Consider the following 22,684-nt stretch of genomic DNA (forward strand, 5'->3'; position numbering starts at 1 on the left):
TCTTCTTTATCTCTCCTCTGGCTGAACAGGCATCCCATCATTTACACAACCCAATTTTCCAGTGCACAGCACAGCTCCGGCTTGATTTCCTCTAATACCTCTGCTGCATCAATTGGAAAACGCAGTCTTTCTTGCCCGGAAGAAACAGAGCTATTACTTTGTTGGTACCGCAGTTTGTTAACCTCTCACTGAGTAAGGATTTCTTTCTTCCCCTCTCCTAGTGTGGATGGGTAGGTCCGACAACCACACGGCACAGACCGCGTGGCTGGCACTGTCATTTCAATCACAAAGTGATCCTTCCCCCTCCCCGGCTCCCATCTCCTTTCCCTGTCCAGCGGGGCCGGTGACCCCTCCCTGTCCCCTCTCTCTGACACCTGCCGGCTGCTTGTCTGTCCACTTGGCTGGACCTTTCTTCCCTCCTCTTCCTCAGCAGTAACCTGGGGGTGGTGGTGTGTAGGGGGAAGGGGGCACTGCCCCCGGGCTCACGTTCCCACGAGCAACCTACTCAGGCAATGCTCGGAGCTTTTGATCCGGCCATTGACCCTTTCACGGAAGAACCCCGCGCCTCTTCTTGCCTTTTCCCCTGCAGCGGAGCTTTTCCCCTCCCGGACGCGTTTGCTTAGCAAGACCGGGAGCGACACAGGATGACACCCCGCGTGCAGCTCCAGCACAGAAAGGGGCGGCGGCATTCTTTCGGATTCTCTGGGTGACCCGGGAGCAAGCCTGCCACCGATCGCCTGCTGCCATCATCCTTGCACCTTTGCACCTCTCTGCACCTTTCAGCCACATCCTCACAACCTCCAAATCCACCTCCACCTTCCTTCCACCCATGGGTGAAAAGACGGGGAGATGCCTCAGGCCTACGTGACCGCATCCATCGTCCCAAGAAGCAGAACTTGGCAGCCCCTTTTAAAAAAAGCCAACCCTGCTGTGATTATAAAACAGAGGAGGGGAGAAAAAGAATCCATATCCATACCGAATTCTTTACAAAAACAAGAGTATGAAGAGAAGTTCTATCCAAACTCTTGACGCACGATGTACCCTTAAAACTTATGTAAACAGTACACAAAAATCAAAAGTTTATCTGAAATTCTGTGGGAGGGGATTTTGTTTTGCCTTTTTGCCCCCGGTGGCCGCGTGGCTCCCTCCAGCGGCTGATTCCATCAGGGGCCTCAGGGGGAATTCAGGCGGTGGAGACATAAATGGGCGGTGGACTGGGGGCCCATCTTGCTTTTGGTCATGTGGTCTGACTCCAGAACCAGGCTTTCTGGAAGTCCCCTCCCCACCCCCCACCCCCAGGGTCTGGGCTTCAGCCTGCCTCCAGGGTCTCTGGATCTCTCCCCATAGTGGCACTCTATTTTTCCTTCTCCCCATCTAGGAAGACACTTGGCTCGCCCTCCCCCACCTCCCTCCCAGTCCCACGTTTTCCCAGAGACCCTTCCCCATCCTGCACACCAAAAGCCAGCCCATGTCAGGAAAAAAAAAACAACAACTGTCAAAAGAACCGATCCCAGGTCTACTGATATGTTTACAGGGATGACCTACGCTCTCACAAAATCAAAACAGGAGAGGGACCAGGAAGAAAAGAAAAAAAAAAAAAAAAAAGGCTGCAAAGTATCTTGGAGGATTCTGTGCAACCCTTGCAACCCGGAAGATGGTTGACACTGGACCCGCAGCAAGTCGATTTCACGGCCAGCGCTGTCGTCCCGGCTTCAGCTTCTAGATGGTGGAAGTCCGGTCAACCCCATCTGGGAGAGAAAGAAGCGCCTTATGGGTGGGGGGAGTGGATCTACTCTGTCAGCTCACCTACAGCAAGGTCTTGCAGGGTGGGCCTCCTCTCTGAGCACAGGTAAGGGCTAAATTCATTCGTTCACTCATTCATTCATCCACTCATTTGCTCGCTTGCTGACAGGCCCCCACCCCCCACTCAACATCTGCAATGGCTGCTTGTGCCACGGGCCACGCTGAGCCCGGGAACCGTGCTCTCCAGTCTGCTCACCACCCAGACACAGCAGCAGCATGGAGAGGGGCGTGTTTACATCAGCCTTGGAAGGCAAAGGGCAGGTTCACAGAGACACCAAAGGATGCTGTGAGGCAACGCTGACAGGAGAAGAGAGCATTTGTCAGGCCAAGAGGAGGCAGGAGGAGATGTGGGTGGGAAGGGTATAGCACTCCGGTAAGGGCGTGGAGATGGGCCAATGCTTGGCGGGGGTGAGGGCGGGTGGAGGGGCTGGAATGAAGGATGGGGGAACAGAGGAGAGGCAGTCACCTCCCTCTCACCCCGCATGAGAACTGGGGACCAGGTGGCTGTGACCCTGGCACCTGGACTCAAGTGGTCAGACCAGGAGGGATGCACCTCCTCCTCCTTTCCTGAGACCCCATCACAGGGGCCAGCTCTGCAGATCCACTCGCCAGCTGCTGTGCTAATTCTGGCCCCATCACTTCTTTTGGATGGTTAACTTCTTTTTTTTTCTTTTTAAATTGAGATATAATCCTATACACCATAAAATTCATCCTTTAAAGAATACAATTCACTTTTTTTAGTAGCTCTACACAGACTTGTACACCCATCACCATTATCTGATTCCAGAACATTTTCATCATTCCCCAAAAGAACCCTGGGACCCATCAGCAATCACGCACCCACCCCCACCGCCGCCTCGCCCTGCTCTCCTTCAGCCCCTGACAATCATTAATATATTTTCTGTACGTCTGGATTTCCCTATTTTGGACATTTTATATAAATGGAATCTTACAATATATGGCCTTCTGTGTCTGGCTTCTTTCACCTAGCATCATGTTTTCAAGGTTCATCCACATTGTAACATCAAACAGTACTTGTTCTTTTTTATGGCTGTCTAATATTCCACACGATGGCTAGACCACATTTTTGTTTACCTGCTCATCAGTTTATGGGCATTTGGGTTGCTTCTTATTACTTCTTAGGGGACTATGGGTGCTACTGACCCAGGTGGAGAACAGGAGCTGGTGGCACCTCCCATCAGAGGTACCTGGGAAGACCAACAGTGCTGCTAAGCTTCTGCGATTTGAATGGACTAGGGGAGAGCAGTGCTTTGCAAATGGTGGTCCCTGGGACCCTGGGGGAGGTCACGGAAAGCGCTGGGTCTTCCTGCCATCTGTCTGGCTATTATTGCAGCAACCTCCTGGTATTGAGGGGAGGCTTTCTTGGGACTGGGAACAAGTTGACCCTGGGTGAGGTCAGGGGGGAGCAGTTTAGCCCTCTACACTGCTCCATGGAGAGCATGTACCTGCCTCATGTTTGGTTTCAGGTGAAGGTTGTGTTTACAGAGACTAAAAATTCAAAAACCACACTGGTTTGGGGGACCAAGCTTTCTAGAGCAAGCAGCTGATGGCAGCCTTTCTCCCAGCCACTGCCAGGTTGTTAGGGCAAATTTTGGCTCTAGGTGTGCTGATGGTACCCTTGGGGGGGGAGGGAGTCTGCAGCCTGGAGAGGGGTGTCGGCAAGCATGGGGGGCTCTCTGCGTCTCCCAGGAAGTTGCTAAGAGGGGTTATCTCCTTTCCCCTGCCCGCCAAACATCCCCACGAGCCATGGATGAATCCGGGCCTCCAGAGAGCTGCCCGTGGGGAGATTTAGGATGCTGGGCTGCAGGGCAAAGCAGAGCTTCAGATCTGACTACACAGTGGGAAGCCATGGCCCCTTCCATGCCCTCCTCCTGGGGCCGGCCCTGCACACCCAGCCACAGGACTGACCGGGACAACAGGCTGCAGAGGGCAAGCTCACCCAAGTGTCCCCATCCCCATCACAGTGCCAGGCGCCACCATGTCTTGGGGCTCTGGCAGCAAGAAAGCCGCTTCAAACAGGGAGATGTGAAAACACACGGGGTGTTTTGTTTCAAGAATCTTTTTTTTTTGCATGGACAGTACTGGGAATCAAACCCGGGTCTCTGGCATGGCAGGTGAGAACTCTGCCTGCTGAGCCACCGTGGCCCGCCCTCAAGAATCTCTGTTTTAGAGCAAGTCGGGATATGCCTGGACCCAACTGGGGGATCGAGTGCTGAGAGGAAGGCATCCAATGCTGGGGTGGGGTGTGGGGAGTGTTCCCACGAAAAACTCTTGTGCTCCTGACCCCTCCAGCTCCTTGCATTTGGCTGGAGTGGCCACGGTGCTGTGAGTCCAGGGTGCGCCGGGGGTGGAGCTTCTGGGGACAGAGGGAAGGGAGGGGAGCAGGGGGCTGTGGCCTCTCAGTGTGGAGTGGCTGTCAGGGGCAAATAGCACCCTGAGACCATTCTTTCTCCCTGTCCGCCTGCCTACCCTGCCCTTGGCCCTCCCCATTCTTCCGAGCTCCAGCTAGAGTGTCCAGAGCAGATGGTTGGCGCCTGCCCCACCTCCTGCAGGCTCACGAGGGCCTACAGGAAGGACACACTCACCTCCCAGGGCGTGTTCGGTCATACTGAGGCACAAGGACTCCAGCCTGTTGTTGATGTCAGGTTCAGTCACGGGGAGTTGGAATTCTGCAGGCGACAAAGGGTTATGTTGGTGACGGGGCCTCTGAGGACAAAGAGAAAGCATGCACGGTGCCACCTGGCTCCTCTCGCAGGGCCTGGGGTGCCCCCCTGCAGAGAACAAGTCACATTCAGGTTCAGCCAGCCTGAGGTCTCTTGGAAACAGAGTTCGCTGAGAACCTGGAAGGAAACCAGTGACTATATGAAAACAGCTGGTCATTTGTTGCTTTTCTGCTAAGGACCTTCCAGCAACTTCTCATTTGAGGAAAAGCAAACCCCTGCCATGGCCTGTAAAGTGCCACATGACCTGGCCCCTTGTCACCTCTTTGCCCTCTTACAGCTCTCCCTTCCTTCTCTCCACCCCAGGTTCTCTTGTGCCCCAGGGCCTTTGCACTGCTGTTCCCTCTGCCTGGAATGATGGACCCTGGATGTTCCCATGGCTTGCTCTCCCCCGGCCTCCAGATCTCCAGCTCTACTGTCTCCTCAGAAGGGACGTACTCATCATTGTATATGAACCACAACTCCCGGTACTCTATCCCTTTCCCCTGCTTTGTTCTTCTTCCCTGCCTCTGCCAACATCTGATCCGCATTTACTGGCTGCCTCCCCCGAATGGAACGTGCATGTCATCACATCAGGACTGGGGCAGGCCTGGTGGTCTTCTGCTTCATACAGGGGAGTGGTGGGTGGGAAACCGCGGCACAGCCAGGGCACCCCTGCATCTAAGGGTCGGGCACCCCCGAAGGCGGGTACCCTGAGCTGTGCCACAAGCCCAATTCCTGAGTGAGGCTCCGGGAGGCTAAGGGATGCCGCTGGGCAGCCAGCTAACACGGAGCTCGGCAGGAGCCCACATGGCTTGGGCTCTCCTGCAAGCCGGCAGGAGCCCACGTGGCCTGTGCTCTCCTGCAAGCCTTAGTGACACCGGAGCAGAGGCAGGTCACCGAGACTATCGGCACGCTCGGCCACCAAGCAGTTCAGGGCGAAGGGCACAGAGGGCCACTCTGCGGGTGCTGGTGGCAAAGTGGACCCCGCTGCCTGAGACAGCGCCACGCACATCTGAACCACGACACCCGGGGAACTGCTGCCCTGTCCCACCGAAGCGCACGGCCAGCACCTCCCCTCGCCCCCTGTCCTGCAGAGCCCTCAATGTCCTCTCAGCTGGAAACACCTGGCAGACAGCATTCCTGCTTTCAGATCCCTCAAAATCTCGCATAAGACCCTGCCATGGCCTTGCACGCACCCCCAAACCTGTGGCCGAGTGATGGAAAAGATGGAGCAAGAAGTAGCAGGGGGACTCTGGCAGTTCAGAATTGTGAAATCCTGTGTGTGTGTGTGGGGGGGGGGGGTAGAAAGAAAAGCCCCAGAGGGGGTGTCAGCAATGGGATATGTCCCAGTTGACTGGGAAATTCCAACATTGCCGCTTCCTTCCGCGTGACCCTGGGGAGCACCCACTTCTTTGGGCCTTAGTTCTTCTACTGTAAAGTGGGGAGACTATCCTGTGGCCCAAACTTCAGGCCATTTCCCTGTTCCTTCACATCTCCACCAGGGGCCCAGTGGGGGTGCAGGAAGGGGAGACCTATGCTTAACAAAAATGAGGTTGGTGGTTTGGGGGGCGACAGGAAGTTGAAACCAGTGGTGAAAGCAAAGTACGTGTTTTCCTTGGTTGGCCAGACATTGACATTTCCCCATTTTCAGTGATTTCAGAAGCAGCTGTTATTGCCATTATTTAAAATTCTCAGAGAGAGGGTTGGCAAAATGAAAATTCAAAGCACTGTGGGGCAGACTGCATTCTTTGTGATATAAGCCCGGGTGTCGATGGGTTTGGACAACTCTGCCAACTCATGAGTGGATAGGTGGGGGCCGGAGAAGTTTCCAGAGAGGTGGACAAGATCCTCTTGTCCTCTCACTACCCCCCTCCCCCGACCCCCAACTAGTTGCTCTGAGTGTAGGGTCAAGGCAATTCGACAATCTCAGAGGGAAGAGTATTTTAGTATTTTTCTCCATTCATGTGAAAATCATATGCATGCAAAAATTAGCAGTCTTCAGGGTGTGAAATCTATAAAATAGAAACACACAATTTTATATATAGCCAGTTAGCAAATATGAAAAAAAAAAACCCTCAGCAATTATAGCCATCCATATGCTCATTGTAAAATTTAGTTTACTCTCTAGCGCTCCCCTTTAAACAAACACTGTGGAGAGATTTGGATAAATAAAGATGCTCGACATTTGGAGAGAAGTGTTTCAGCTGCAGAATTTCTTGCCAACACACAGCAAAATGCCACTTTCCAAGCCTGGGACTGCATGTTCCAAAAAGGGGGTTGAGAAACGCAGGGATCTCCGCTGCAGAATCTCTAAACCTTATCGGCTGCTCTTTTAGGTTGAAAGTTGGCTGGCTTGTGTTTTCTCCCCCAGTGCTCTTCTCCGAGGCACTGGGAACCGTGAAGATGGTCACACAGACTCCCATCACTCTTGGGGCAGCTTTGAAAAATTCTAAGTGTTGGTTGAAGCCCATATGTTCAAACTCCAGTTTCCTAATAGTGTGACTTTTTAATTGTGTATTTGATAAAAACAGATGCATAGCATCTCACCACATACAAGAGGCAGAAGGCGGACGGGTTGTGCAGATAACAGCTTCCATTTCAGGCTATAAGCCCCAGTCACGTGCTGCTTGGTAGGCAGAGCTCTCACCAAAGGACCAGAGGGGAAACTGGGCAGCTCCTGGCCCACTGGCCCCCATGAATTGCTGGCAGACTCTTGCTATGGCTCCTGCTAAATGCAAGGGCTCATCTCATTTATTCTCTGTGTAGTTGAGAGCCCTTGTTAAAGCAGATAGGAGAGAACCATCTTTAACAGATCCTTCTCTGCTCTTGTCCAAAGTAGGCCTATTTCTCTAGCTCAGATGACCACTCTCCGAACACTGAGAATTCTTCTCTCCCTTCCCATTAGACTATTCCAGAATTTAATGATGATTTATTCCAGTTTGCTAACCACTGGGTCTAGGCTGGCTGTTCCCTTTCAGAAGTCCTGCAAGTACAGAGTTGAGTGCTCAGGCCCAGGGTAAGAAGATTCTGGAAGGAAGCTGCTGCCCATGCCGCAGAATTACGTGTGGCTTTTCCTTGGCAGAAACATGGCATCTTGGCTGAGTTCTCACTTCGGTGGCACCTAAGATGCAATTCTGCAACTTTCTCCAAGACACTGGGGCTGGGGGGGTCAGAGGCCAAATTCTTTAGAACTTTAGCATAAGAAACAGGCCAGGGCATTCAAGGAAAAACTTTTAGAATCCCGCTTTGCCAATGACTGCTGAGGCCTCTCTGTGGAAGGACTAGGAGGGCTCTGCATCTGGTTGAGTGCGAAGCAGGGAGAGGCTGGAGGGAGAGGAAGCAGGAAAGAAAGGATCACTCAGGAAGGGGACAGAGGACGGAGAAGCGGGGCCCAAGCACCTGCGTTAGGAAGAGTCAGGAAGAAAGAGAGAAAGGGAAGACAGGCACCAGGAAGTAACAAAAGGAAAGGAAGTCATGGTGGGTAGGGAAACATCTGCAGAGACAGGTGACAGGACGACGTGCATATGGCCTGCACCCCTGCGTCTGCTTCAGGGAATGCCACTTTTCCCTGCTGGCCTCCCAGACATTTCCAAACCCACACAAGTTAAGGGCAGCACCAGCTCTCTGGGAGCCACACTCGGAGAAAAATGATGAGCATATTACAGAACCAGACATACTGTACCATGTTGCCCCGAGCTGGCCTCTTTGGATTGGCCCTCTCACAGGCAGAGGGACCTGGGCCCAACTAGGGTCCTTGGGCTGTGATGGGAACAGACTCATTTACCTCCCTCCCTCCCTGCCCTCTGCCGGCCAGTCCTGGGCAGAGCTGTTACCTTGGCTTCCTGGAGAGCAGGCCCCTGATGTGGGCTCTTTCCACATCCGATAGCCCCCTCCACTCCCCTAAGGGACCCAGCGTGCCCACGGCACGCTCCCATTCCCCACCCCACCTAAAAGCAATCCCGGGGAAGGAACCTGAAACTGACTCACGCTGAAGAGGAAATGTTTGAATGCTAACCGTTTTGAGTGCTGTACTTTCAGATATGCAGCTTTCTAAGGGGGGAGAATTCCAATCCTGAGAAGGTTTGCCACCAGGAACAGACACATCACTGCATGAAATGCTGCCGGGTAAGGGACCGCCTTACCCATCTCATATTCCAGCAGTCTGATGCCAGGGAGAGTTCGCATGTTGTTTCATGCAAGGGAAGGACAAGGTCCCCAGGAGGCAGCTCCATGTGGCCGCCCACTCCTCTCCTCTCTTCTCCCTGGCTGCCTTTTTGCGGGACCAGCGAGCTCCTGGTCCCTCTGCTCCTGGCCAAGGTGGCTCCAGGTGGCCAGGTGCCTCCATTGCCTCCTAGGGTCTCTCTCGCCAGAGCCACTAGAGAGCCTCTCTGCCTGAATCCGAGGGCGGCTGAGCTCAGGTCAGCAGGAACACGGCTGCTTCCAAAATAAACGATCATTCTCAATGCAGTTTTTCAGACGAATTTTCCAGTTGGGAAAACACGTTCTGCCTCGGCAATGAACATGACTACTTTGACCGGGCACCAAGCTTATTTTGAGCTCAAGTCACCACCCCTGGTGAGAGCATTTTAGACCCTGTGCCCCTGGCTCTGAGAAGACTGGGTTAGTGCTTCTTACTCATCCCAGATGCCACAGAGAAGGAAAAATCACCTGACACCCCTCCTGGCTGGTTCTGGGAAACATCTGTCCCTGTGGAAATAAGGCTAAAACAACTCCCTGAAAAGGCCTCCAAGGGGCCCTGGATTTATGGAGATCCGGGAAAGAGTAAGGCTTCTTGCAAAACTCAACAAGTTGACCGATCAATTAATGCACAACTTGGAGGCAGTTCTGGACCCCAGCTCTTTCGAGATTCTTTGGAGACATTCAACATCTTCCATCATCTTAAAAGAATGATTTGATGTTTATAGCAATAGAGCTTCCTCGCTGTGACAATGGATTGTAGTCTTCAAGGTCTGCCCGTATGGCTTAGAATGACCCTCTGAAGAAACCTAACTGCCAGGAGGAAAAAGCCACCACGTCCTACCGTAACGCGATTGTCTTCTATATGGGGCACACGTCTCTGTTTCATTTTACATTCACAGTTACTCCTGTTTGTGCACCAATGAAAGCCACTTGGTGCCTTCCCGACTTCTGCTGACCTGGTATGATAACTTACAGCCTAGCCTGACACCAGCGGGGGCCACAGCTAACCAGGCCGTGCATCTTCCGAGTGGAGTGACGCGGCAGGGTGATCTCCAGAGGTCCTGTTCCGCGAAGAGCCGCCTTCCTCCGCGTCTTCAGAGGCAGGCGGGCGCCTCTCCCTGGCCCAGGAGGCTGGCTTCCTCGGGAAGGAGGATCCATTCTCACACCAACTGCGGTCTTGAAAACCAGCCTCTGATGTGCAGGCAAGTGGACTCAGAGCGGGAGCCAAGGTTAGGAGGCACGTCCCCGTGCCTGCGAGGAGACCACCTGTAGCCTCCTTTCCCTCCGGTGAGGGATGTGGGGCGGCAGCTCTCCCTGCCTCGCCCTCTGTGACCATGTCCCAGGTAGAGCCACCCAGCACGGTGCTGCATGTGCTGGGCAGGACCTACAGCACTCCTGCCAGGTGCTGGCTGCTTTATTTGCAATGAGGGGGCACAGAAGCAGCCTTGCCCTCATGCTTTGGCCACAATTAGTTTCTTACTAAAAACACTGGGGTTCATTAGGGCCTTTCTGGGGGTGGGTTGGCGAGCGTGGGTGGATAGAGGCTAATTAAAAAGCAATGAAAGGGCGGCACGGTGGCTCAGTGGTAGAGTTCTCACCTGCCATGCTGGAGACCCGGGTTCAATTCCCGGTGCCTGCCCATGCAAAATAAATAAAATAAAATAAAAGTGAAAAAGCAATAAAGCCTCCCCAGGGTTGCAGAGCCCTATATTGAGTATGCCCTGGCACATTACTTAGAGGTTTGCAGGCAACTGCCAGGAAAATAGAAGAGAAGCTGTTATAAGCAGGGACATGGGTCTAGGGGGCAAAGGAGGAAGAGGGGAGGGGGCAGGCACTTTTCCTGACAAGCCTTTCTATATAACTTGATCTTTTATCACGGGAACAAGGGGCTGTGCCAAGAGGACCAAACTATCTTGGGTGGGTAGGTACACTGAGCGGGGTCCAGCCCCTCGGCACTGCTGCCCAGCCACAGAGGGCAAGCAAAGCACAGAGTGAAAACCTGTATCCAGAGACCCCCCAGAACCCTCCCTTGGGGCTCAGGCTGGCTCTGCTCTTGGGGACTGGGCCGCCCGGGCCTGGCCTTCCCGGTGAAGACGGGAGGGACTTGAGGGAAGTGCTGGGAGGACAAAGAGGAGGAATTAAGGACTTGGAAAAGAGCCACAGGAAGGCAAGGCTGGAAGAAGTCAAGAGGGTGCCAAGGACACGTAGGGCTGAAGGAGGCAAGGCTGCGGGTCCCTCCAGGGCTGAGGCCAGGTGGCAATAGTCACCCAAGGAGGTGAAAGGTGCCCTTGTCCCCAGGAGGTCTTTAAATCTCCAGATTCTCTTTTATTGGGAGTTAATTATACATGATTGTGCATGAGAACAGAGGATGGGAAGGAATGATCTGGGGCCGGGGGGCCTTCTGACCTCCAGCCTGCCTCCCCATTCACTCTTCCTGTCCCTACTCAAACTCATGCACGGGCTCCCCACACAAGCAGCCAGAGTCCAAGACCCTCGCCTTGCATTCAAAGCCTTCCACTATTGGCCTCCATATTTACAGCTCCCTCGGCTCACCTTCTGGCACCCTGATCTTTGCCGTCTCGCCCCCTTGGTTCCTTCTGCCTGTAACTTCAATCTTCCTCCTTCCCCCGCTTCCCCCTTCTGTCCCCTGAAGCTCAGCTCCAGTGTCACAAAGCTCCCTTGCCCACCCCAGGTACACTTTCCTTCTTTGCGCTCCCGCAAGACTTACTGTGCAGAGCATGTCTGCTGCCTAGGGGGGTTATTTCCCTACATGTGCTGCATCGTCTCAGGTTTGCCCGGCCGAAGGCCACCTAGGTAGGCACAGCAATTGCCCACACAACTTTGTATGACTAGCTCTTGAAGACCAGGTCAATGCCTACACCCAGAAAGGTTCAAATATTTGACGTCTGTACACAAGTCCTGCGGCCCTGTCTCAGGAGGCACGGCTGAAGGTGCAGTCGGAGCATGCCAAGCTTCTTTCAACCAAGTAAGAGAAAGATGCCTGGTTTGATACTTATCAGGTTTGCAAGGTGATCTCAAACCAGGGGGAAGGTCAATTAGTGTCGACACAGTCAGGTTTATTGTCTGTGTCTCACTCTTTCCCTCGCCACATACCGTACCCCGCATACGAACCACACACAACACTTCTCGTGCAACCCTCTCCTCAAAACACCGCCCAGCAGTATCTCTGGTTGAATCCATTTAGAAATATGATGAGGATCAAAAATATCCCCATCAGAGAGCAAGCAACCCCTGGGGTGACATACGCTGGCTCCCAGCCAATGCGATTCATGCTGGCAAAGCACAGTTTAAAAAAGGAAAGGCTCCTATACACTCAAAGGAATGAGTGGTGACAGTCGAGGCTGAGCAGTTTTGGCCTGGGTTCTCGGGGGCATCTATTTTGGCCTCCCCTCGTGTCTCGGGGAGGAGCCAGTGAGAGCCCAGGCCCCAGGCCCTACCTGGCTGCTGGAGCACCAGCATGTTCTGCGGAGAAGTGTGCACGGGCAGCGAGCGTGTCCTCTGGACCGAGCTGTGGGTCCGGCTGGGCATGCTGTTGCTGCCCCCAGGGTTGGCAAACCAGAGGTTCTGGTGAGAAACACAAAAGGGAATCCGTGAGTCCAGACACCCCGCAGGGCCAGAGCCACCAGTCCCAATTTCGGCAGGAGGCAAATGCCACGGGAGACCTCTCTGCTAAGTTCCGGAAAAGGGCTTGCAGGCCAGTGCCGCCCGTGTGGGTCTGCACAGAGAGAGGGTGTAGAGTCCATTCACTTTATCCAGCACCCCCCACCCCCAGGCCTCCCTCTTAGCTGGCTTTCTTCCAGATGCTTCTCCCTGCACTGCCCTCAAAACTTTTTCTACCTTCTATTGCCTTTGCTTTTCCTGTCACTTTTCGAGGAAACAGGGGAGTTCTGTAAATGTCTGTGATGAAAAGCATAAACTATTTCAGGGTTTGCATTTGATTTTCTTTTTGAGAGTCTTACCACTTACTCCAAAGGAAGAGGGGAAAAGAGAACCTCCCTGTTCTCAGCCGGCAGCCAGCTAACGTGATTTGGTGTGTGTGTGTGTTTCTAATGAGTCCTAGCAGGGAGTTCCTTTTGAAACCCCCTGGGGGCTCAGGATGGTGGTTACCAGGTGGGGCTCTTGGATACAGGGTGCTGCTTTCCCCTGGGGGATGCACCCAGCTTCTTACTCTCTTATGAGAACCCAGAGCGTCTCAGACCCCTTTGTGTCCCTCCAATCCAACTGCCGTCTGCACAAAGCTGGGGGCAGACAGGTAGAGGCATTGGATGGGAGGGAGAAGGGCAGGGTTAGAGGGGTGAGGAGCCCACGGGACAGAGAGGTCAGCTCGAAATGTTACAGGAGCAAACCTGTGGGCAGTGCTGGCTTTGACTGGCTGAGAAAGCTGCACCTCTCCCTCGTAAGGCCTCTTTCCAGCTTGGCCCTGCAGATTCTCCAACACAGCTGGGACAGTGGCTGAGGGAGTTATTTGCCCAAGATGGGAAGGTAAAGGAAGGTTCCTGCTCCTGTAATGCTTCAGGTGCCTTTGGAACCCAGATGTGGGAGGTGATGAGGTTTGCTCGGGCAGGTTAAGGATCAATGCAAAAATAAAAAAGTAGGCTTTGCATTTTTTCTCACAGGTTCTCACCCAGCCATGGGGCACCTTTGCCTCCCTGAGAAACGCTGCCGACAACCCTCGTCACCTCTGAGGCATGTGGACAACTGTTCGTTGGGTTTAGCCTCCCTTGGGGGAGGTCCTGAAGCTTCAGCCTGAGCTGGGCTGGCCCTCTCTTCTCCCTGTGGTGGAACAAACCTGTCTTCCTTGTTTCATGATGGTGGGGTTGGCAGCGGTGCTGCGCTGGTTGGAACTGACAAATCCGCTGGTCCCCAAGAGTCCAAGCCGGGCCGAAGGGATATTCCGAGAGGGGATCTGGTACTGGCGTGGGTTCCGTCTGCCCATGCCACCACCCACGGAGCCAGACGTGGGGAGGGAACTGGACTGTCCAAAGCCACGGCTGCAAGAGGGAACAGAAAACAAGCCAGGGGTCCGTCAGTCAGCCTCCACCCTTCCCCAAACCCCCGGCTGCCTCCTTGGGGTTTGCTCACATGTTGACAGGTATGAGGCTTATGGGGGACTCTCTGCTGGGAAGGGACCATGATTAAGACAACAGCTGACATCTGTTGTCAAGGAATCATATTGATTCCTCGGTTTCCTGGTTAACTGCAACATTTGAAAAAGAATTGTGGGGATATATAAACAACTCAAAATTTCCCATTTTAACCACTTTCATGTGTACGATTCAGTGCTAATTACATTCATAAAATCCTGCCACTATCTCCACCGTCCATCGCCAACACTTTGTCATCACCCCAAACAAAAACTCTATACCCATTAAGCAATAACTCCCTATCCCCATGGCCAACTCCCTGGGCCCCTAGTAACTTGTAATCTACTTTATGGCTCCATGAATTTGCATATTCTAGGTACTTCAAGTCAATGGAACCATCTAATGTATGTCTTCTTGTGTCTGACCTATTTCATGCACCATGATGTATTCAAGATTCCTTCATGCTGTCACAAGTATCAGCACCTAATTCCCTTTTCCGGTTGAATAATATTTGCATATTATGCAAAATGTGTGCATAGACCGCATTTTGTTTATCCATTCACCTGCTGATGGGCATTTGGGTTGCTTCCACCATTTGGCCATTGTGAATAATGCCACTATGCACATTGCTATACAAGAACCTGTTTGAGGCTCTACTTTCAATGCTTTGGGGCATATACCTAGAAGAGCAATTGCCAGGTCAAATGGTAATTCTATTTTTAACTTTCTGAGGACCCGCCAAACTGTTTTCCACAGCAGCTGCACTCTTTTACACTTCCCCCGCCGACGTACGAGGGTTCTTATTTCTCCACCTCCTTGCCAGCACTGGTTGTTTTCCATTTTTGAAGTAATAGCTGTCCTATTGGGTGTGAGATGGTATCTCATTGTGGCTTTGATGTGCATTTCCTGAATGACAAAGGGTGTGCAGCATCTTTTCATGTGTCTGTCGGCCATTTGTATATCATCTTCGGGGAACTATCTGTTCAAGTCCTTTGCCCATTTTTTGAATTGGTACGTTGATTCTTTAAACCTCACAATGACCTTCTGAAGTTGGCATGCAATTCCTTTTTACAGCTGTAGAAGGAGAAAAAGCTCCCCAACTTGGTGAAGGTCACACGGCCAGAAGAGGGCAGCGCTGAGGTATGAGCCGGGAAGGTTAACGGCCATGCTATTCTATTTATTTTTTTGGCATGGGCAGGCACCGGGGATTGAACCCGGGTCTCAAGCACGCCAGGCGAGAACTCTGTCTGCTGAGCCACCGTGGCCCGCCCTATTCTTTTTTTAAGAAAATGTTTTATTTTAAACAACAAACAAACATACATTCTTGACATGGTTAAAATCAAAGGCTACCAATATCATCACATAGTTGTGAATTCATCACCCTGATCATTTTTTATAACATTTGCATCACTTTGGAAAAAGAAATAAAAAGAAAAAAGAAAAAAACTCACACATATCATACCCCTTACCCCTCCCTCTCATTGACGACTAGTATTTCCATTTACCCAATATATTTAACCCTTTTCTCCCCTTATTATTTATTTATTTTTTAATCCATATTGTTTTGACTCATCTGTCCATACCCTGGATTAAAAGGAGCATCAGACACAAGGTTTGCACAATCACACAGGCACACTGTAAAAGTGCTATCTTTATACAATCATCTTCAAGAATCAAAGCTACTGGAACACAGCTCAACAGTTTCAGGTACTTCCCTCCAGCCACTCCAATACACCATAAACTACATAGGGGATATCTATGTAATGCATAAGAATAACCTCCAGGATACCCTCTTGACTCTTCTGGAATCTCTCAGTCACTGACACTTTCTTTTGTCTCATTTCTCTCTTCCCCCTTTTGGCCGAGAAGGCCTTCTCAATCCCATGATGACTGGCATGCCATTCTGCCTTCTTCCATGCTGTGTCTAGTCCAGGCCATTGTGTGACACACTGGACAGGGGCCCTGAGCACTCACGTGCCTTTCAAGAGGTCACCTAGCAAGAAAGCGGCAGAAACAGAACAGAACCTGGTCTGCCCGCTGGCCCAGTGCTCTTTCTATCATCCTGGAGTCCATGTCCCATATCCGACTTGGAGAGAGTGACCTGTGAGTCCCACCAGGAGGCGAATGCCATGGGAAAAGGACAGTGTCTGTCCTCACCAGTCCTGTGCATCCCATGCCTGAATCAGCTCCCGGCACAGTAAGTACAGTCTGAATGAATGAATGAGTGAATGAATGAGGCAATCGCTGCCCTCCTGATGTTCCTCCGAGTGGAAATGCAGACCCCATTTCCGGGGAGCTGGCTCCCCGGGGGGCTGAGGGCAGGGACGTGAGAGCGGAGGTGACATGTGCAAGCGTGCCGGTCCCCCACCCTGCGGGCCGCGTGAAGTCCAGAGAGGTGACGCTGCCTGTCCCAGGCCCACGCGGGAAGGCCACCGGGGACCCGGCCTCCACGTGCTGACGCCTGCGTTCCCTTTCGGTCCGGTGATCTCAGCACTGAGGAACTTGTCCTCTCCAGCACAGGCCTCAGGTTTTAGGAGGTTACGCAGCAGCCAGCAGTGTTTTAGGAACCAGCACATTCTTTCCAAGAAGAGTCAGCTTTAGTCATTCAGTGATGTTTAAGTCAAAATGCTTTCCCTCCGACGGCCACAAGATGGAACAGACTTGCTTTCCCCAGCTTCACAGGGGGCGTTTGGACCGAGCCTGTCAGAAACTCCTGGAGACGGGGTGACGTAGTTTAACCAGTTAAGGAGAACCCGGGTTGCTGCAACCCCGGGATTTCCTGAGAGAGCTGTGTATGTGCGGATGGGAGGGGACTGAGGGCTGGTAGCAGCACACAGTTATCTTGGAAAATGTTTCTCTTCGCCCCAGACCTTCTAAAATTCCAAGGGAGAGGGGAGTCAGGGAAGAGAAATCTATGGTGGGCTGCTTGCAACTGATTCACGGGCTTCTTAGGCGTCCGCCTCCCCTCCTGTGCCAGGTGGAGGTTCTGGATTGCAGCGTAAGGCGCATCTGAGGGTGCCGAGGCTGACGACAGCCACTGGTTTTAGCCTCTTTTCCCCCTTTGTTTTCCTTTTCCTTCTTTTTCTTAAGGTCCAAAATCTTTAGAATTTAAGAAAGAAGAACTTAGTGCCAGGAGGAGTAGACGTAACTCCATGTGAGCAAAGGACAATCTAAGACCCATGACAGGTAGAGACAAGGATCAAGTGTTTTGTTTTGTTTTTTAAAAAAACTATGGTTTAGAAAACTTAAGTCCTTTGGATTTTGGAATCGGAATTTTGGCCACCTGGCAGATGATTCAGTATTCTGCTAAGACTTTTCCTTATTTAGCGTAGATTGCTTTTTTGCCCACTTTCCTTTTTGGTTGGATTTTTAAAACGTTATTTCATATGCAAAATAAGGCCAGTCAATGAGGGATGCTAAAATGATTTGTGCTTCCAGGAAGGCAAGTCTATCTTCTTTAGCAAGAGAATGATTCTGTTTTAGGACACTTAGTCATTGGAAAAATGATGGATCTTGGGACTCCAAATGTTGGAACGCTTTGAGCTGGGCTGTGTTCAGGGGGCAGAGCCCAGCACTTTTTTGGGGTGGTGGTGGGGCGGGTAGGACGAGATCAGAAAGGAGAATCTGGTTAGGCCATCTTTTGACTGGTGACGGGGTCCTTCTTTGGGGTCTCCAGTTGGTTTTCATAAAGCCAGATTTGCTGAGGAGCTGCCACTGCCGGCCACCAGAGCGAACACCAGGCTTCCGTAAGATCACTAGGCTTAATGAAATAATCATGCTCTCTGGGGTGAGAACAGAGTGGCAAAAGTAAGTTTTCCTTTCTCATTCTTTTGCTGTGTCCATCTGTGTCTCTTCATCTCTGCCTTCCTAAATATAACCGACTGATTTCATTACATTTAAATGCATGAAAAGGCTTTGATAAAAATAACACTAATAAGAACCAATTAATTCGGGATTTGTGATAATCCAAGCAGAGGCTGGGCTGCAGTTACCTTTGCATTACTGGAGAAACAGGTCTTCAAAGCAAATTAATAGCATAAAAGATCCTAGAGATAATACTTAGGAGAGTAAAATACCTTCTACAGCTTTAGCAACATCCAATTGAACGCTCACAATCGATGACTGAATTCATTCTTATCTAATCAATAAAAAGAGGTCTGTCGGGATTCCAAACTGGCAAGCCTTGGGTGAGCCCACTGGCAGCTGGTAGTTAATGATGCTCTAGAGAAGTCAAGGTTACCGCCCCCAGCTCTGCCCTGAGCTGGGTTCTCCGATGTGGACCAAGGCCAAAGTAGAGCCGACACAGGCAGGGGATGAGACTTTTGGGGGAACCAAAGAGTTTAAAGACCTATCTTCATCTTCAATTTCGGAATCTCCTCTTCTTAGAACTTGTCTCCCAAGGGCCTGGGGTTGTAAGAGGGGGGTTTCACTTGGGGGAAGTGCTGCTGCCCTTTGAAGACTGAGAGCTTGGAATGGGGCTTCAGGGAAGAAGGCTGAGGAATAGCCTTGCTTATCTGTTGTCTGGGCCACTAGAATCTGCAGAGTGCCAGGTGGTCCAAACCAACCCACGAGGGTGGGCCACTGCAGAGGCACCGCAGACCTCCAGGGGGCTGGTGAGAAAGAGTCTGGCTTTGCCTGGCCCTCCTCTCCGTTCATCAGCCTGAGACACTCAGAGGGAATGATTTCAGACTTCTAGATCCTGCTGAGGCTCCCAGAGAGTGGCATGAGGTTAAGAGCGGCTAAGAACACAGACTCTGAAGCTGGCCCTGGTCTGTGGGTCCAAATTCTGGGCATATCACACCATCGACCTCAGCTAAGTTCCTGGGGTCTGATTTTCCTTGTCTGCAAAATCAGGATGATAATAGCAACCCTACCTCATACGGCTGTTACAAGGGTTAGATGGATTAATATTCTTAAAGCGCTTAAATACCACTTGGCACATAGTAAATGCTAAATAAATGTTTATTTAATAAGTAACAGCATTTCATATGCTGGAGTCTAACAATGCTTCAATTTTATAATTCAACTTTAATGAAGACTTTTCACAAACTCAAACTGCCCTCCTCTTCCTCAAATAGTACAAAACAGTGATGTTTTAAGCACACTGATGCAAATAAGTGCCAAAAATTTTAACAACAAAGACAGAGCTTCTATATATGCACTGAGAAATTAAGTCAGAACTTTTTAGGTGGAAGTGAAAAACTGTTATCTGCTCATATTTAAAAATGCAAAAGAGAACACTGACTTTTCACGATGTTTGTATTATTCTTTTTATTTTCCAACAACTCCCGGTCATTGCTCAAGGCTTTAACTCAACCTCTCTGCTTAATTCCTCCCCAATGCCGCCCAATTTTTGCTGCAACGCACCTTTCCTATGCAACTGGATTCTTCAATTTAAAAATCACATTAAGGTAATGGGATCTAAAGTACAACGAGGCTTATTTTTAACTGCATCCAGAAGCTGAAGTACTATGAAAAAATCAAGAATGGTCCTGCTCCACTGTTAGACTGCAGCTCAGACCAAAACAGACCAGGGTTGGGCTTCTCACCCTGCCACTGACTATAATTAGCTCGTCTGCAGCTAGGAGGGAGAAAAATTACACTACCACTTAAGGTGCGTATAGAACAACCCATTCTCATCCTTTCTGAACCCTCTTCCTCAGGCAAGCTACTAAGGATTTTGCTCTAATTTGTTAAATTGTAGCACACCTCCCCCAGGCCCCCACCAATAAATACCATCATTTTGACAACATGAATTGAATCAGAAAACATCACCTTCAGCTCTTTCTCTGGGCACGCGCTCTCTCTACAGCCTTTTCCCAAACCCACCTGTTTTAAAGAATGAGATCTGGACTTGTCACGAGTATCTTGGTGAACAAAGCTTGCTGCCTTGCTAGGTTTCCACCCCAGAAACTGAGGCAGGCAAATGAGGAGCTGGGGAAACGACCGAGCATTACAAAGAATGAAATCTCAACCTACTTCCTTTGCTGTCGATATCCTGATATGTCTAGAAGGGTTTTCCGAGGGAAAGACCGAAAGAGCTTCTGCACTTGCTGTTTCCATGACAACAATCTTTTTTTCTGTGTCTCTGTAAAAGCCTGCAAAAACAAACAAGACTTTTTAATAGGTGATGCAGCCTGGTGTTAGAGAGAGAAACGTGCAATTAACAGGGGAAAACGTCAGAGTCTCTGTGGTTATTTTTTCTTCACCTGTTTCCAACTGGGCCAGACAATGGTCAGTTTAATTTGGGAGATGCCTATATTGAAAATTTAAGTTTTTGATATTTGACCGGAGGTGTCCAGTCAGGTACACGGGTTAAGCTTTTGGCGATCCTCTTTTTTTCAGTTGCACTTCTGGTAGGTCCATACTCACCTTACTCATTCTCCCAGCTCCACTGTGGATTCTATTTCTTAGCAAAGAATGAATTGCAAAATTGATTGTTGAATGCTCTGGCTTTTTTTCAGGCCCCCTGCATTTTCATAATCAACAGAAATGCTAAACTGTTCCAAAAATCAATCTGCTTGATGGCATGCAGTCACCCCGGAGCAGGCTGAGGGCTTAAGAGAATGAAGAACATTCTCTGCGTCTCAGGGCTCTGTTGAGAAATATCCAGTTAAGAAGCCCCACGTCCTGCGAAAACCCCAGTATACTAAGACGGACCTAAATCTTGCCGAAACTGTAGGAAAAGGGGTAGATCTGATGCCTTCAGATCTATAGAAAAGACTATAACTAGTCTTTTCTAGTTACAATTGGTGTGTAGAGATGGTCTGCCTGTTGCCCCCTGAACAGTCACACCTGTATTGCGTGAGCATTTGTGTACCGTCTCTGTGTTGGCCACAGCCAAAGGAAGGACTGTACATGGGCGATGAGTCCCCAGCGCACGGCCTCTCAAATTCTTGATTCGTCAGAATCAGCCAGGGGGATACCCACATGCGCAGCGCCTGCTTTAATGGGGTGCTAACTGGAGCCTAGAGAATCTGGGCTTCTAGCAGGTAGACCATGAACATTCTAGATGTCGATGAGAAATGGGTCGTAGATGAATCCATGCCGAGTGCCCAGAACCCAGGCACTCACTGTGGCACTCCTGTTAAAGATTTGACTGATTGGCAGTAACCACCCAGGAAATCACACGCTCCAGTAGTTTTGTCAACGAGGCATGAAATCTCCTAAGTAGCAATAAACTATTAGCATAACAGACGACTTGACTACTTCCCATAAAGGAAACAGATTTCTTAAAAACAGAAAACAAACAAACAAACATGACAAGCTTCATTCTCTCCTGACGACTGTTTCATCTTTAAGGTCTGAAAACACAGGAGAGCTATGTGCCCAAAAATAAAAAGGAGTTATCATATTGCTGAAAAGTTATTGCTGTGCAAACCCTCGCTTCCTGGAAGGACGCTGGTTAGTTCAGGAGGGCTGCCCAACCGAAGGACTCTGGGCCCATCACAGAGGCTGCAGACTCTTCCCTAGGTGCTTGCTGAGACAGTCTCATGGCTGAAAGGTGGCCACCTGGTTTTCTTCTGGATGCCCCACTGTAACCCCCCGTGCACCACTGAAACCCTGTGGGAAAGGCAGGTATTGCGACCGGAAAGGGGGAGATAGATTCCGCTTTCGATGGGCTCCTCCAGTGAGGGCGCAGGTGTGCTGGTGAGCGTGGCATGGGGAGGGCAGGACTCAAATCACCGTGTGCCCTTAGGCAAGCTTCCATACCCAAGACTCAGTTTCTCCTAAAAACCGAGTTAACGATATCTCCCGCAAAGGGCTGTTGTAAGGATGAAGTGAAATGACAATTTAAAAGCACTTAATACTCAGAACATGCCTGGCTCTTACTGATGGCTCAGTACATCTTAGGTTCAGTACATTTTTTATCTAGATTAAAAAAAATAAACAAACGGTGGGGTGGGGGAGGGTAAGTGAGCCACCTCACATAGTTTTCACTTAACCTTTACAGCAATTTGATGCAGGTGCTTTTCTCCGTTTTAGAGGTAAGGAAGCTTAGATTCAGAGAAGTTAGACAATTAAATCAAAGAGCTGGGATGGGAACTCAGGACGAGCCCATTCCAGAGGCTACATTCATTCCGTCACTGTGGTTCTCCTTTGCTCATTTATGCAACATTTGTTCAGCGCCTACCGAGTACAAGACATTCTGGGGCAGGCACATACTTGTTACTCTAAGTGGCGTGGAGGGTCTTTTTAAAATTGCATAAGTCCGACTGGCTTTCTACTTTTCAGAGGCTGCTCACACAGGCCCAACCCCGTTTTTTGGTAGCACAGACCAGCCCTTTGGTGATGTGTGAGTGTCTGTCACATCTGGTATCAACAATCACCTTCAACACCCAAAGCAGCACAAGACAAATGACTTTAAGGTCTAAAAACTACAATACTGAGCCGGTCTGGAGTCAGGCCAAAGGACTGAGTCTCCAAGTGACAATGGAGCAAATTGTTCATTTGCAGATGCCCATTAAAAGTGTTTCCAAGGACGTGTCATATAGGACATCTTCTATGGTGGCAAACGGCATCCAAGAAGATGGAAACAATGTTTGCATCTCCACAGAGAGGTCTGCTCCCTCACTCAACATGGAAGGCGCGTCGGCTCATTTAATTCAGGGTTGCAGGTAGGCGCGAGCCCACTAGCCAGGCTGCAACAGTGTGATGGCTGGTTCTCTCTCAATTCTGGGAGCTGCAACCCAGAGGCACAGACGGGAGCTAGGTCACGGCTAGTTGCCGGTGATTTTGGATGCTAGTTCCTGTGGCGGGACCTCCAGTGTGGGCTGCGGTGCCTTAACGCGCAGCCTTGGCTGGGCCTGGGGGAGCAAAGTGTCCTCCGGCGCTGGAGGGGAAGGGAAGGTT

General features: G+C 50.7%; 1 protein-coding gene across 5 annotated transcripts in view; it reads right to left on the reverse strand.

The window, feature by feature from the left end:
- Positions 1–1,510: 1,510 nt before the first annotated feature.
- Positions 1,511–22,684, reverse strand: part of SAMD4A (sterile alpha motif domain containing 4A) — a 240,429-nt gene continuing 219,255 nt past the window's right edge. For all 5 annotated transcript variants that reach the window (XM_077122585.1, XM_077122586.1, XM_077122584.1 and 2 more), the window contains 5 exons: positions 19,811–19,929; positions 13,537–13,738; positions 12,185–12,311; positions 4,410–4,493; positions 1,511–1,748 (listed from right to left, as the gene is read on the reverse strand). In XM_077122585.1, coding sequence (XP_076978700.1) covers positions 1,720–1,748; positions 4,410–4,493; positions 12,185–12,311; positions 13,537–13,738; positions 19,811–19,929 — 561 coding nt within the window. In that variant the 3' untranslated portion in view covers positions 1,511–1,719. The remainder of the gene's footprint in view (positions 1,749–4,409; positions 4,494–12,184; positions 12,312–13,536; positions 13,739–19,810; positions 19,930–22,684) is intronic.

The sequence above is a fragment of the Tamandua tetradactyla genome, chromosome 12 (assembly GCF_023851605.1).
Source record: "Tamandua tetradactyla isolate mTamTet1 chromosome 12, mTamTet1.pri, whole genome shotgun sequence".
In the NCBI taxonomy this organism is placed as follows: Eukaryota; Metazoa; Chordata; class Mammalia; order Pilosa; family Myrmecophagidae; genus Tamandua; species Tamandua tetradactyla.